This window comes from Pinus tabuliformis, chromosome 5_1 (genome assembly GCF_031772625.1).
Source record: "Pinus tabuliformis cultivar Carrire ecotype Pingquan chromosome 5_1, CPIR1, whole genome shotgun sequence".
Taxonomy (NCBI): Eukaryota; Viridiplantae; Streptophyta; class Pinopsida; order Pinales; family Pinaceae; genus Pinus; species Pinus tabuliformis.
The window spans coordinates 927429281-927444330 of record NC_142305.1 but is presented as its reverse complement, the minus strand read 5'-3'; the positions used below and the strand labels follow the sequence as shown (position 1 = coordinate 927444330).

Here is a 15050-nt window from a genome sequence, read left to right as displayed (position 1 = left end):
CCTACTATCATTATTGCATTACTATTGATATTTTATGTATAATTGCTTAATGATATATGTGACATAAGTTAACTTGTTTAAAAAATCAATGGAAAGTAATTATCAGACTGGAAGTTCAAATTTCTCATAAGAAAATTAACATAGATCCCCAAAACATTTGCCTAATATCAAGATAAAACTCATGACCATACATACCAAAGAACATGCAACCTACCCTATCTTGGTTTGAATAACATACAAAAAACTGTGAACAGTATAAATTTGGTATGATACATCAGTCAATAGAAAGAAGACAATGTGAAGGTTTTAATAACAACCTGAATCTACAAATGAGCTGTGGACTACATGCAGACTAGAATCAGAACCATCATAAAGAAGGGGTAAAGTTTGGATCCAAACCTGCAATCCATTTGATACAGGAACCCTGAGGTCTTGCGCACCCAAAAGTAAGAGAACGGGTACTTTTACCTGTTTATTTGAGTCAAATTTTCATTTTGAGTATACCTCTGCCTCATTATTAAATCTCTACTGCTAAATATTGTGTTATTGAGCTCATTCTTACCATCAGTAATGTGTGATAAAATAAAATAGCCATCAGTGCCGGCCAAACATACAGACTTAAGATGACTAAATATTTCTTCAATAATGAAGGCAATCAATACATTTAATAGTTCTGTCACACTTAAAGAATACAATGTGTGATTTAGATCATAAACAGAAAACCATTTAATATTAAATCTCTAGGAAAATAGGAATTCATTGCTGAAACATTAGGAAGATATTTTCAAAGGTCCAAAAACAGGTCATGCAGTTAGGGTACAATTTCAAAGGAGAAATCTTCCCATTAGTTTTGTCACATGATACATGCTTTAAGTATACACTGCTTCTGCAAATCCTATGTGCCTAACAGATCAAGCGGTCCTAACAATTTAAATGATGCACAACAAGAATGATTCCAATTGATGGCAGTGCAGCAAGATGAGCTAGCGTCAAGATGCATTGAAGTTATCAGTCAAGAGAAATGGATGAAAATAATTTTGTAAAAATAGAGAAACAGTACTTTTAAGTACAAAGAACCCTGAAAAGTATATGTTTACTTTTAATAGAAAATACTGCTTGAGTTTAATGGAAGAGCTATTATAAACATTATAAATATGAGATTGAACGGCAGGATGCAATATCCTAGGCTTCATGTATGGGGTTGACGGCTAGGTGCTATTGATACCACTTGACCCTTTCTCTTGTAGCCTCAGTGATAACTAGAGAGGGATACTGGGTATCCGGTGGATACTGTTCATGGGCTGAAACTGCCCTTTTGGTCTTGGAGTATGACCTTAAACTGCTTCTGGTTCAGTAAACGCTCATCTTCCCTGGACATTAGGAAAAAGTTAATGGGACGGAAAGGCATCTGGAAGTTATGGAAGTCTGCCCCTTTATGGACCACCAGTGGGTTGTTATAGGTGGCCAGTTTTTGTCTACGCACATGACGTAGCTTCATGTTGGGGCCTTGAGATTGTATCAATAGAGGCTAGAATGGTAGCTGTGAGTATTGTAAGCTTTTTCCTGCTTCAGACATTAAAAAAATAAAAATTGTTTTAATAGCATCTCTAAACAGTGGAGGTTTATTATCACTATTGTTTTCTTCAGGAAAATTGGCTTCTAAAACTCAGTACTTTTCCAAGCAAGGTTATATTTGAGTATGTCCCCCAACTCCCTTTTCTCCCAAGCGAAATTGTTTTCCAAATTCGTCTGCCCTTGTTAAAGCATCATAAAAAGCTTGATTTTTCTTCCAAATCAATTGCCAACATGAATGTTCCGGCACATTTACACTTGTAATGAATTTGGCCTTCCTGAAATATAAAGGAAAAATTGGAATACGCATGGATCAAATATGTAAATGGAAAATTTGTAGCGAAATTACACACTACAAAACTAAGAACCAATGAAAAAAGACATATTCCCAAGGCTTTATTTGGAAAAACATTTCAGCATCTTTTGAAATGTCAATTGACGTTTGACTGATAGGTACTTGACAGCAGGCATACTGACACAGGAAGGTCCTAGAAATTTGTTGAACTTGGTAAGATGCAAAATGCAGATAATGTCCAGTAAACATTAGCAATATAATAAACACTGCTTCAGAAACAATGAACTTAGGGATGGAAAATGAATGGTCTTGAGCCCAGGTTAATGACAATCATGAAACTATTTGATAACCGGATCAGGTTATAGCAATATTATATACAATAGAAAGACAGACTCATATTAATAGGCTTGATCCACTACCAAGGAAAGAAAAACGAGGGAGGCTATGGTCATGAGAAAATAAATCCATGTTATTAAGTCATTCTACAAAACACAAATACAACATTATTGTTCAAACATTCTATGGCATGCTAACAAAAAGAGTTGGTTATGGCCTTACTACATGTTACTTCCCAAACTCTCACTTCCATGTGTAAAAGACCCATGCACAAAGTGAAACCCAAGGGCAACTTAGAGGGATACCAAACGTCCCCTCAGTAATTCCCTCTTTCATTTGAGGTTGTCTCTTCTCCAATACAAAAGGGCTTACCTAAAATAAGATAGCTGAGACTATGGCAATGAGGCCTAAGGTGATGTGAAGAAATAGCATAGAAAAATTGTTTTCTTAGTATAGTAAAATAATGTGGTGATGGAGAACAAGGGACAAGTGCCTATCCAATATAAGGAAAATTAAGTCAAAGGGACTACACTAGGAGAGCAATTTGTAAATTATTAAGACAATGGAACTATGCACAGTAAGCCTTAATATGTCATTAAATAATGAAGAAATACACCTAGATGGGCCCTAAAGATGCCACACTCAAACAATGCTATGCTGATGTCTCAAATCAATGATGCTTAAGCTAACAATAACTTTTTGATGGAAGCAAGCTAATACATTCATTTATAGAACAAAAAAGGGGGAAAGTGTAATATCCCTAAGGAAAATTTACAGTAATAAACAAAGCATGCATAGTAAAAATAAACAGAAAATTTGCACACAAGTGAGACCATGATATAGAGCCAAAAACTGCGCTGTGCTAAGCCATTTTATTATGAAAACATGGGGTTACAATCTGATGTTTGGAAAGTGTGCACCTGGGTTTGCCTAAGGCAAGCTAGCAAAGCCCAAGTGAAGAAGACAAATCCCCCCAAGCTGCTGGCTGATCTCTCTCTGGCTCTGAGCTGAATTGCCCAGAAAATGAGCTGCTGGCTGTAAACAATAGCTGCTAGGGCCTCCTCTGGTGCTCAGAAAATTCCAGGAAATTAACCCCAGGCTCTCCACCAATAACCCATGAAGGAATTGGCCAAATGAGGACCTTGGAATTTCGGCCCAATTTCCCCTAGATCCTCCTTCTGTTAGGTATTTCAACCCACTGGTAAATTCTTCTGCTAAATGTCCCCAAAATGGCTGAAATCTTCAGCAATTCTCCTTTCTAGGCTCCCCCACAAATCTCGGCCTCAAACACCCTTCTCTCCTCAAGCCCCACGTGTAGCAATAACAAGGACTGCGCAGTCCCTACGCAGTTTCTGTTGGAACTCCTCCACACTCCCACTATGCTACTTCTGGATCGATCTAAAAAGGATAAGACTCCCTCCTTGGTCTGGCACTCAAAGTCCACCAAAGCAAGGGGTGAGATTTCCACCTGAAAATCTCGTGCTCAACAACACTTGCAGACTTGGCTTCCAACTCAAGCGTGCTAGTCTAAGAGAATGCTCAAATGATCAAGAATCCCCAAAATGATCACCTCCTCTTTTGTCAAAGTGTCTCCCAATTGCCCATGTGGGCCTAACCATCAACTTTTCCCCATCTTTTTCCCTCTATGGGGCCGCATTTCTCCATGAGTGGCCAGCACTTACCATCAACAATTCGATCTTCTCCCCTTCTTCTAATTTTTGGGCCTCTCCTTAACTCCAAAATTCAAGTGGGACCCCCAAACCCACTCTTCCTAAGTGCAAGTACGAAATAAGACAAAATTGGGTAAAAATAATATTTCCCCTTAGCAATATTGCTAAGTGGGAATATTACAGTCCTCCCTGCCAAAATGTTGCTTCTCCTCAAGCAACTGCAATGAAGGATGTTGAAGCATCTGCTCCCCCTCCGAAGTGGCATCCTCATCTGGCAGGTTCCTCCATCTGATAAAAAATTCTTTGTTAACCCTGTTCCACAAGTGCCTCTTACCGGTGTCCAGAATAGCCTCCAACTCCAGAACCAAGTGCCCCTCATCATCCATGGGTGGTAGCTCTGTAGCTGTGGTAACTTGCTGACCCAATGCCTTTTTCAGGCAAGACACATGAAAAATATTATGGACTCAACTCACTAGGGGTAGCTCCAACTCGTATGCTACCTCCTCAACTCTCCTGGTGACTCTGTACGACCCATAGAAGCGAGGCTTGAGCTTCTCGGCCCCCTTCTGTTCGAGTGTCGACTGTCCACTCGGCCCCTGTCTGCATAGAGCTTCTGCTGGATCTGCACATCTGTAGGTTATCTTTGAGAGCCCGCAAGATATCTTCGCTCTCCTGTATCCAATTCTTGGCCCTAGGGGCCTTGTTGTCTCCAAACATCATGTCAACAAAAGACAATGCCTCATAGTCATACAAAGCTTTGAACAGGGGCATACCTATGGACATGTGGTACGTTGTGTTGTAGCAATACTCGCCCAAATGCAACCACCGTATCCATGCACGCTGATGGCCCATCACATAGTTGTGTAGGTAGCCCTACAACCATTTGTTGAATATCTCCATTTGCCCATCAGTCTGGGGGTAATAACTGGTACTCGAGTGAGCTCTATGCCCACTAGTTGAAACAGCTCTTGCCAAAACCCCCCCATGAACCTACTGTCCCGATCACTAACAATGGCCTTCAGGAGACCATGAAGCCGAAATACCTCCCCGAAAAACAATTCGACCACCTGTGAGGCCGAAGACTGGGCTGAGATAACGAAAAAGTGGGTAAACTTTGTCAATCGGTCTACCACCACATATATGTTGTCCCTGCCCTGAACTGTGGGTAACCCGATAAAAAAATCCATCGACACACTCTCCCATTTCCCCTCTAGGATAGGAAGAGGTTGTAGCAACTCAACAGGGTGTGACTTCTCACCCTTGTTCGTTTGGCATGTGTCATACTCTCGGACATGCCTCAGAGCATCATCCTTAAGGCCTCTCCATGCAAAACGCTCCCTGATGGCCCTGTATTTCTTGGTAAACCCCTGATTCCCTACTAATGGTGAGTCATGGGCAGCCTGCATGATTTTCTCCCTCAACTAGGAACTGGGCACTAAATAAATTCGGTCTCAGAAGTAAATCACCTCGTTCATCACCCTATACCGATCATTTGCCACTGCACCATCAAGGACCTCACATGCAAATCGGTCCTTGGAATACTCCACCAGTAACTACGCCCTCCAATTTGGTGCAATGCTCATCAGTGAAATGGTAGCTGACCTCCTACACAACGCATCAGCTACCACGTTGTGCTTTCCTTTAACATACTCAATGTCAAAGTCGTATGCCTGGAGCTTGTTCACCCACTTTTGTTGCCTCTCCTGCAACTGCGTCTGCTCCAAGGAAAAACTGAGACTGTTGGGATCTATCTTGACCCGAAACCTGTTTCCCACCAAGTACTACATGAACTTGGCTAGTGCATGCATGATGGATAGCATCTCTTTGTCATAAATGGAGTACAGCCTCTCATGGGGCAGTAGCTTCTGACTCTCGAAAGCTATTGGGTGTCCCCCTTGCATCAAAACTACTCCTACAACCTCCCCTGATGCATCACACTCAAGTACAAAGGGTTGTGTGAAATCTTGGAATGTCAACACCAGGGAGCTGCTCATGACCTGTTTGAGGCACTCAAAAGCCTCCTGCGCCCCATCTGTCCACTCGAACGCCCCCTTCTTCATCAGATTGGTGAGGGGAGCTGCTAACTAAAAAAAGCCCTTCACAAACTTCCTATAGTAGGTACAGATACCCACAAAACCCCTCAACTTCGTCACATTCTGGGGCTCTAGCTAGTCCCGGATGGCCCTGTTCTTCTCCTCATGGACTCTCACACCGTCCTCTCCAATCATGTGCCCTAGATAGAGCATCTTTGTCAAACCGAGCTAACACTTGGACAACTTAGCGTAAAATTGTTGCTCCTCCAAAATACGCAACACTGTCTCCAAACACTGCAAGTGTTCCTTCCAGGTCCGGTTATAGATCAAAATATCATTGAAGAACACCAACACAAACTTCCACAACTACCCACGAAACACATGATTCATGCAGGATTGGAAGGTGACATTGTTGATTTGGGGTAGCATCGGATGTGCTTTAGCCACGAAATTTGGTGGAGAGGTTGGGTCACATGAGATCTCCAATACCCAGAAAGGATTTGGGTAGATTCTAAACAGATGAGGATATATTAAAATAATTAATATTTTTAATGGAGTGCCTAAGTCTAAACTTAGGGAAAATAAAATATTAATGTGTATTAATATGAATCTGTGTTAGAATGGTCCAAAAGACATGGATCAAGCCAGATCTAATCTTAGCCATTGATTAGGGACTTAATCTCGGCCGTTGAGATGTCAACAAAAAAAGTATAAGAGGAGGCTTGAGGGGCACTTGGAGAACACACTAAGGGAGACCAGTCAGTTCAATTTCTGGAGCGGGGTTTGCTGAGAAATTGAACCAGTGGTCTGGAGAGCAGTCAGGAGGCAGCAAGTATGGAACAGAGAGATGGGAGATCAGCGCAAAAGAGGCAAACAAAAAACCAAAGGAAGCCACATAGAGCCAACAGAGACTGCGTAGAGCCAAAAGGGCCCGCGTCATCCACGCAAAGGCTGCAGAAGCCCAGAGAGGCTACGCAGAGCCTCAGTAGGCTGACGCAGAGGGTTTCAGGCTATAGCAGAGGTCAGTAGGGCCCACGCTGGGTTTAGGAAAGTGCTAGAAGTTTGTCTATCTGTGGGTAAGCCAGTTTGGCACCCTGTTGTATAAGAAAATTGTTAAATAATAAAATCCTCCCTTGCTGCACCGGTTTTCCCACATTGGGTTTTTCCGGGGACATTAGTCCAAAATAACTATCAATGTGTGCATATTTTTGTTTCTGCATTACGATGTGATATCTGCAGTAGTATTTATTTTAATGTTTTTTGAAGTAATTTCATGAATAATTTATGATGAAATAAGTAGGAAAAGTAAATCAATTGCTGCAGTGATAGAATTTTCACATGGTATTAGAGGAAGTAATCAGAGACAGAAAGGGAAAATCAGTTATGGGTCGAGACCACGATGCAAAGGGATCCACCTCAGGGGACTTACGCATATTTTCAGAAGATTGCACAAGAGACAGAGATTTCGATTTCTCTATGTTGGCTTCCAGGTTGGAAGAAGAAGTGGCATGCATGACTAGTGCTGCATCATCAGAAGTATGGTATATAGACAGTGGAGCCTCGTGGCATATGACGGGAATCAAGGAGTGTTTCTCAGAATATCGAGAAGAGAAGATGAACTTTCAGATCACCATGGGGAACAAGGCAAATTGTACTCCAGTAGGAAAGGGTACCATAGTTTTTCAGACAGAATCAAGAGAGCAATTCCGTGCCACAAATGTGCTGCATGTGCCAAGATTGGGGATGAACTTACTTTCCGTGTCACAACTACAAGGAAAGGGCTATGACATCTACTTCATCAAGGAAAAGGTATACATCAAACACCCAAGCTAGAAAAAGAAAGTGCAAATCGAGATCAAAAGTAATCGGTTGTACAGATTACAACTAGAATCTCCAATGGCACTAATAGGCAGTCATGGGGACAAAGACTTGAATGAACTATGGCACAGAAGGATGGGTCACTTGCACCATGGAGCTTTGAAAATTCTCAGGAGCACTGTAACAAGATTTCCGGATCTGAGTACGGAATGAGATGATGTATGCAGGGGATGTGCTCTAGGAAAGTATGCCAAGGCGGCATTTCCTAGGAGCAACCACAGGGCCAAGAGTGTACTAGGATTGATACACTCAGATATCTGCGGACCTATGTCCGTCAAAGCTTTCAATGGTGCCGAGTATTTCCTTACCTTCATTGATGACCACTTGAGGAAAACTTGGATCTATTTTTTGAAAGCCAAGGATGAGGTTTCTTGTCGATTCAAGGAGTTCAAAGCTCTAGTGGAGAATCTGACAGGTAAGAAAATCAAAGTCTTGCGCTCAGATAATGGTGGAGAATATGTCGATAAGAACTTCACTAATTATTGCGCCAAGAAGGGCATCAGAAGAGAGTGGACAACTCCCTACAATCTGAAGCAGAATGGGGTGGTAGAAAGGAAAAAAATGACTATTGTAGAAGCAGCTAGGGCCATGTTGTATAATCAGGATATCCCAAAATTCCTGTGGGCAGAAGCATGCAACACAATTGTCTAGGTTCAGAACAGGACTCCTCATCGGGCATTGGGCAAGATTACTCCAAAGAAAGTCTTCACTGGGAAGACACCTGAAGTCAGTCATTTCAAGATATTTGGGAGTATGGCATATTGTCACATACCCAAAGAAAAGAGGAAGAAGCTGGATCAAAGTGCAGAAAAGGGATATTTGGCAGGATATAGCGAGAACACTAAGGCATACAGGATCTATCTTCCAGGGAGCAGGAAGGTAGTAGTACGACGAGATGTAAAGTTCATGGAGGATAGAGCTTTCAGAAGATCTCGCAAAATGCCTTCCAAGGAGCAGTCGAAAGAGGATCCGTTGGTCATGTCTCTTCAACCAACGGAAGTGAAGAATCCTTCCTCAGATCAGGAAGATTCTCAGGATGAGGAAGACGAGCAAACAGAAGCACCTGTTGGTAGAGGAAGAACCAACAGGGAGCTTTGTCAGATTCTACGTGATGCAGAAAACTTCATCGGAGAGCTAAGGAACAGTAAAAGAGCGAAAACAGCCAGACAGGTATCGGGTGTTAGTAGCTCAGGATGGAGAGACTGCCAGCTTCAAGGAAGCAGCTTAGCATTAGGTCTGGCTAGATGCAATGGTGGAGGAGTATAACTCCATAATGGTAAGCGATGTCTAGGAGGTGGTGTCAAGGCCTCAAGACAGATTTGTGGTAGGTTCAAGATGAGGAATTAGTGGTTGAAGTACTATTGGAAGATAAGCAACAACAACAGACGCCACAACATGTACCAGATACCATTAAGGCTCCATTAGGTGGTGAATAAAAAAAAGATACATTGTTGGTTAAAACTTCAGCATATCACCACCCACATCACCCCGCAAAAAAACAACCTACAAGATGGAAACGAATCAACAACAAGGATAACAACCCCCGCATGACAAATAGTGAGGGGCAACGATCCACCCACATCACATCAACACAAAAGAGCCGCTAGGGTCAACTTCCATCTCAAGCAAGCGAGGCACTAGCTAGATTGAGGGTTCACCTTTCTCTGGGTTGGCTAAATGCACGTGCATGGTACCAGTGGACTACTCTTTTGAGTAGATCTTATTATTTGTGTTCTTCTTATGTTTCGGGGACGAAACATGTTTAAGGGGGGTGGAATGTAGTATACCTAGGGGGGGATAGTATGGGGTACAGAGGGAGGCACCCAAGGGAATAATGTAATAATGGGATGGACCATAATAATAAATAAAGTGGTTAACCTGTATCATGTAAGGGACCACAAGTAGTTAGCAATAATGTAATAAGCCCATTGTATTAAATAGATGGTATTGAAGGAACCATGGTAATGACCCATGGTATTGTATGTATGAGGCCTATATAGAAGCTAGAGACTCCCCATTGAGAGAGGTCAAGGAATATTGTATGGACAAGCATATGGCTTGTGGAGTGTTCTCCTTCCTTAAGGAGTGAATATATGGTGTTGCCCTACCTTAAGGGTTTGATCAATAAAGAAAAGCATTTATCTATATTCAAATCTTGTTATTTCTTGGGTATATTTGTATTTTCATATAGTTGCTGGTCAGATCCATAATACAGAGTTGCATCAAACTCTCTGAGAATCCAATATTTCATGATAGGTCAAAGCATATTGATATCCGATGCCACTTTGTCAGAGATTGTGTCCAACGTGGAGCTGTACAATTGAGCTACACTCCTGCAGGGGAACAAGTGGCAGATATCCTCACCAAGGCCGTTGGAAAGTCAAAATTTGGCTACTTTAGGGAAAAGATGGGGATGGTAAAGAACCCCTTTCAGAAGTAGTGTGTTAGCAGCACAAATGAAGAGGGAGTTGCAGTGCAGATGCAATGTTGGGAGAAAGGACCAACAACAGCACAGATGCAGAGGGAGTTGCAGTGCAGATGCAGTGTTGGGAGAAAGGACCAACAAAAGCACAGATGCAGAGGAAGGTGCAGCGCGGATGCAGTGCGGATGCAATGCTGGGAGAAAAGACTAGCAGTAGCACGGATGCAGAGGGAGTTGTCATACAGATGCAACAATGACAGTGGCAAAACCATGGGCAGCAGTACAGGATGCAGTAGTGCAAAGGATGTTGGGCAGGGAGGCCTAGCATCAACATAGGTACCGATGTCAGATGATCAGAGTAATACTCAGTGAGGAGTATTGCTAGAGCACAGTGTTGATTTGGGGTAGCATCGAATGTGCTCTAGCCACGAAATTTGGTGGAGAGGTTGGGGCACATGAGATCTCCAATACCTAGAAAGGGTTTGGGCAAATTCTAAACAGATCAGGAGATATTAAAATAATTAATATTTTAATGGAGTCCCTAAGTCTAAACTTAGGGAAAATAAAATATTAATATGTATTAATATGAATTTGTGTTAGAATGGTCCAAAAGACATGGATCAAGCCAAATCTAATCTTATTCGTTGATTAGGGACTTAATCTCGGTCGTTGAGATGTCAACAGAAAAAATATAATAGGGGGCTTGAGGGGCACTTGGAAAACACACTGAGGGAGACCAGTGAGTTCAATTTCTGGAGCGGGGTTTGCCAAGAAATTAAACTGGCAGTCAGGAGGCAGCAAGTATGGAACAGCGAGACGGGAGATCAGCGTAGAAGAGGCAGACGCAGAACGAAAGGAAGCCACGCAAAGACAGCAAAGACTGCGCAGAGCCAGAAGGGCCTGCATCATCCACGCAGAGCCTGTAGGAGTGATGCAAAACCCCAGAAAGGTTGCGCAGAGCCTCAGTAGGCTGACGCAGAGGGTTTCAAGCGAACGCAGAGGGTTTCAACCTGACGCAGAGGGTTTCACGCTGTAGCAAAGGTTAGTAGGGCCTACGATGGGTTTCGGAAAGTGCTAGAAGTTTGTCTATCTGTGGGTAAGCCAGTTTGGCACCCTATTGTACAAGAAAATTGCTGAATAATAAAATCCTCCCTTGCTGCACTGGTTTTCCCACATTGGGTTTTTCTGGGGACATTAGTCCAAAATAACCATGTCAATGTGTGCATATTTTTGTTTCTGCATTACAATGTGATATCTGCAGCAATATTTATTTTAATGTTTGTTGAAGTAATTTCATGAATAACTTATGATGAAATAAGTAGGAAAAGTAAATCAGTTGCTGCAGTGATAGAATTTTCACAGGCAGGTGCATTGGTTAGCCTAAAGGGCATGACCAAGAACTCGAAGTGCCCATAGTGGCACCTGAAAGTTGTCTTAGGGACGTCCTGATCCCTCACCCTACTCTGGTGGTACCCTGAACACAAGTCAATCTTGGAGAAGAACTTAGCCCCCCTCTGTTCATCCATTATCGCATCTATGTGTGGAATGGGGTAACAGTTCTTCAAGGTCTTCTTGTTGAGGGCAGAGTAGTCGATGCACATGCGTAAGGTCCCATCCTTCTTCTTCACCAGGACAACTGATGAAGCAAAAGGGCTAGAGCTAGGCCTAATGTGCCCAAGTGCCAACAACTCGTGAATGGCCCTCTCAATCTCATCCCTATATGCCTTGGGATGTTTGTACGAGGTAGTAATAACGACCTGAACCCTCGATCAAGCTCTGAAACCAAATTCGTCCAAAACAGGCCACGTGTCCGAATCCCATGAATCCGACATGATTCGATGGGAATTCAAATCCAAAAATGGGACATGACGTGTCCTAACAAGGCACGATCGAATCCCGGTCATGTCTCGATCTTGGGATTCGAATCCCAAAAAAGTGAAACCCGTGGCATAAAAACAACGTTGTTCTTTTCATTATTTACCATTTCTCTCATTCATTTTTGCAAATAGTGAGCTGTGGGCAAGGAGCTAAGGGTTTGGAGCGTTTAGCAAGGAGACTCAAGCACCAGGTAAGTGCATTTCATCTCTATTTTTTTGCATTTCTATTACAACAGTTTCCACTGGCACTGGTCGATTTGCAGGATATGATGTGATTAGAGACAGGGTGCTAAGAAGCCCTATTCTTGGTGGGAAAATCATGGGGCAACAAGCCCTCCTCTTCAGTAGTTAGCCATGAGGCTCCTCTCTCAGGTGACTTTATCCTCTTGTTGCGAGAGGAGTTGGAGCACATATGGGAATTTGTATAGTGTTAAGAAGCGCAAGCTTTAGCAGTCCAGGGCAGAGACAATGGTGTATGTGCACACCAACCTTCGTCTTATTTACAGGCAGAGGGAAGAGCGGTTGAGGGAAAAGACAAAGATGTGGGATGTCTTTCCTGATGATATGGGTCTGGACAACAGTGTTGAGTTGGCATTAGCCAACATGGATCTCAATGATCCAGTGCTAGAGCCTATTAGATTTGATGACGATGATATTTTAGAGGGTTCATCCTCCACACGAGCAGATGCAGAGGTGACTATGGATACAAGGGAGGAGGAGGATGCAGAGGAGAGCAGTGGTGACCATGATGATGACATTGACGCTGATTCTGATGATGACTATGAGGATTGATGACTCATGAGTCATGGGCTACCTATTGCCTTAAGGCTTGTATACCTGTAGTTGTTTTATATTTTCTATTTCTATTTGCCATTGGCATTGCACTACCTATGTAACACATTTTGATTTGATGACTTAATGAGAAAACTATAGCTGTCGGTGTCTTTATCTTACTATCTTGTAAGTTGTCTTTCATTTATGAATCATGATTTATGTGACATGTATTTGAATTTTGTATATACTATACATGCTATAATGTTACTAACTTACTTTGTAGACAGTGAAACTAACATCTAGATGAAGATCTATGTTTGAAATCAATGAATTTGTATCATTAATAAGAATTTGTGTAAGAAATGTCTAATTTTTAATATATATATATATATATATATATATAACGAATCCTACGTGTCCTGTTCTGGGGGGTCAACATCTTTGAATCCGACACTCAAATCCTCGTATCCTACGAATCCTGAATCCTCGTGTTAGGTTACTTAGCGATCAGGTGGTTACTCGTGCGGTATGTCTCCAAACACCACCGGGTACCTGTCCAAAATGGCCTATATGTCTGGGTATGATAGCTTGGACTGACCCCCAACCTTAGAAATCCTCAACTCCACAGCCCACTCAATGTCACCATGCCTCAAATTAGCTTCCATCCTACGGGCCGAAACAGTCTGTGGAGGGTAAGAGTGCATACCCCGTAGCAAAACCAATTTTCCATCTGACCCTGTGAATTCCATCTCTAGCTTCCTCCAATCGGTAGTGACTCGACCAAGCGAATAGAGCCACTGGACACCCATCACCACATTGGTGTCCGACACATCCACCACGAAAAAGTGGTCTGTCACTGAATAGTTCCCCATGGTCACTGTCAAGGTGGGAACATAGTGTGTGCACTGCATGGTTCTATCTCCCGGCACAAGAACCAAAAATCCCTCGAACTCCTCGGTTGTGGTGCACCTCCTCCGAACCATTTGCGCATCGATGAAATTGTGGGTAGCCCCACTATTCACCAGAACTAAGACACTATGTCCCTGCACAGTGTCCCTGATCCTCAAGGTCAAAAATTTGGGTACCCCACATTGAGATGCAAGGACCCCTCCTTATGGTGCGAAGGGAGCTCCCCCTAGTGGTGGTGGTGGTGGTCCCCTCTCCACACATGTTACGCAGTCATCTCCACCCACCTCCAACTCTACATCATCCTTCAGGTCACTATCAAAAAATACCTCAATGTAATGGGCCTTGCTTGTTGTGCATCTATGGCCTAGTGCACATGGTTCCTGACAGGTGAAACACAACTTCCTCCTCCTAAGGTCTCTCCGGGTCTCCTCATCCAGCTATCCACACCCCTGGTTGGCTCTCGGTGGTGGAGCCCTAATGTCTCCCCCCCTTTGTTGGAAACCCTATCTAGGTGGTAATTGTGCTCTAGCCCTAGGTAGAACATCCTATAGCTCTCGGGCCCTCCCCATTGATAAATAGAAGGGACTCACATCAGTTTGGGGATTTTGACAATTTGACAAATACTTGCACCTAGCATGCTTGAGCTGTTGAGCGAACTCTGCACCCGAGATTCTCACCCCTTGCTTCAGTGGACTTTGAGTGCCAACCCAAGGAGAAAGGTCGATTTCCTTGTGAGCTGGATCAACATCATCTTCAGGGAATTCGTAGGGGTTTTCTTGCAACTTTCTAGGCGTAGGAGAGGAGTATGATTTGCTTGGAGTGACCAGCAAAGAGAAGAAATCTTGTTGGGGTTTCTGAGGGAACCTCGCACCATCATTTGTTGGAGATTTTGGGGTAAAGGTTAGCTAAATTATGGAGGAGTCTTGCTACGGCAGCATGACCATGTTGGTGACTGCGTGGGCCTACGTAGAGGGAGTTTCTGGGCACATGCGGGAGCTAGGGAAGTGACCACTTGGAGCTGATTCGAGCTGGGGACTTGGGGAGAAATCTTGAGGAGTGGGACCCTAGCATTTTCCATTGTTTTGAAGCGCTGGAGCAGTGATTTACTAGGTGGGCGGAAATTCCCACCCAGTTGAGGAGCACACTAAAATTGGGGTCAATTTCGGGGGTTGGAAGTAGGCCAAACCCTTTCTGGGTTTTGGTGGGTTATTTGAGAGGAGTCTAGGGTTAATTTCTCGAAATTTTTTGAGCACCAGAAGTGGGTCAAACAACAGATATTTTGTA

The 15050-nt window shown here is 43.1% G+C and overlaps 1 protein-coding gene across 1 annotated transcript in view; it reads right to left on the bottom strand.

Moving 5' to 3' along the window:
- Nucleotides 1-306: 306 nt before the first annotated feature.
- LOC149167821 (acylamino-acid-releasing enzyme 1-like) overlaps nt 307-15050 on the bottom strand; it is a 275851-nt gene continuing 261107 nt past the window's right edge. The window contains exon 16 of the mRNA XM_089430600.1: nt 307-468. Within this exon, the coding sequence (XP_089286726.1) occupies nt 307-468 (162 nt within the window). The remainder of the gene's footprint in view (nt 469-15050) is intronic.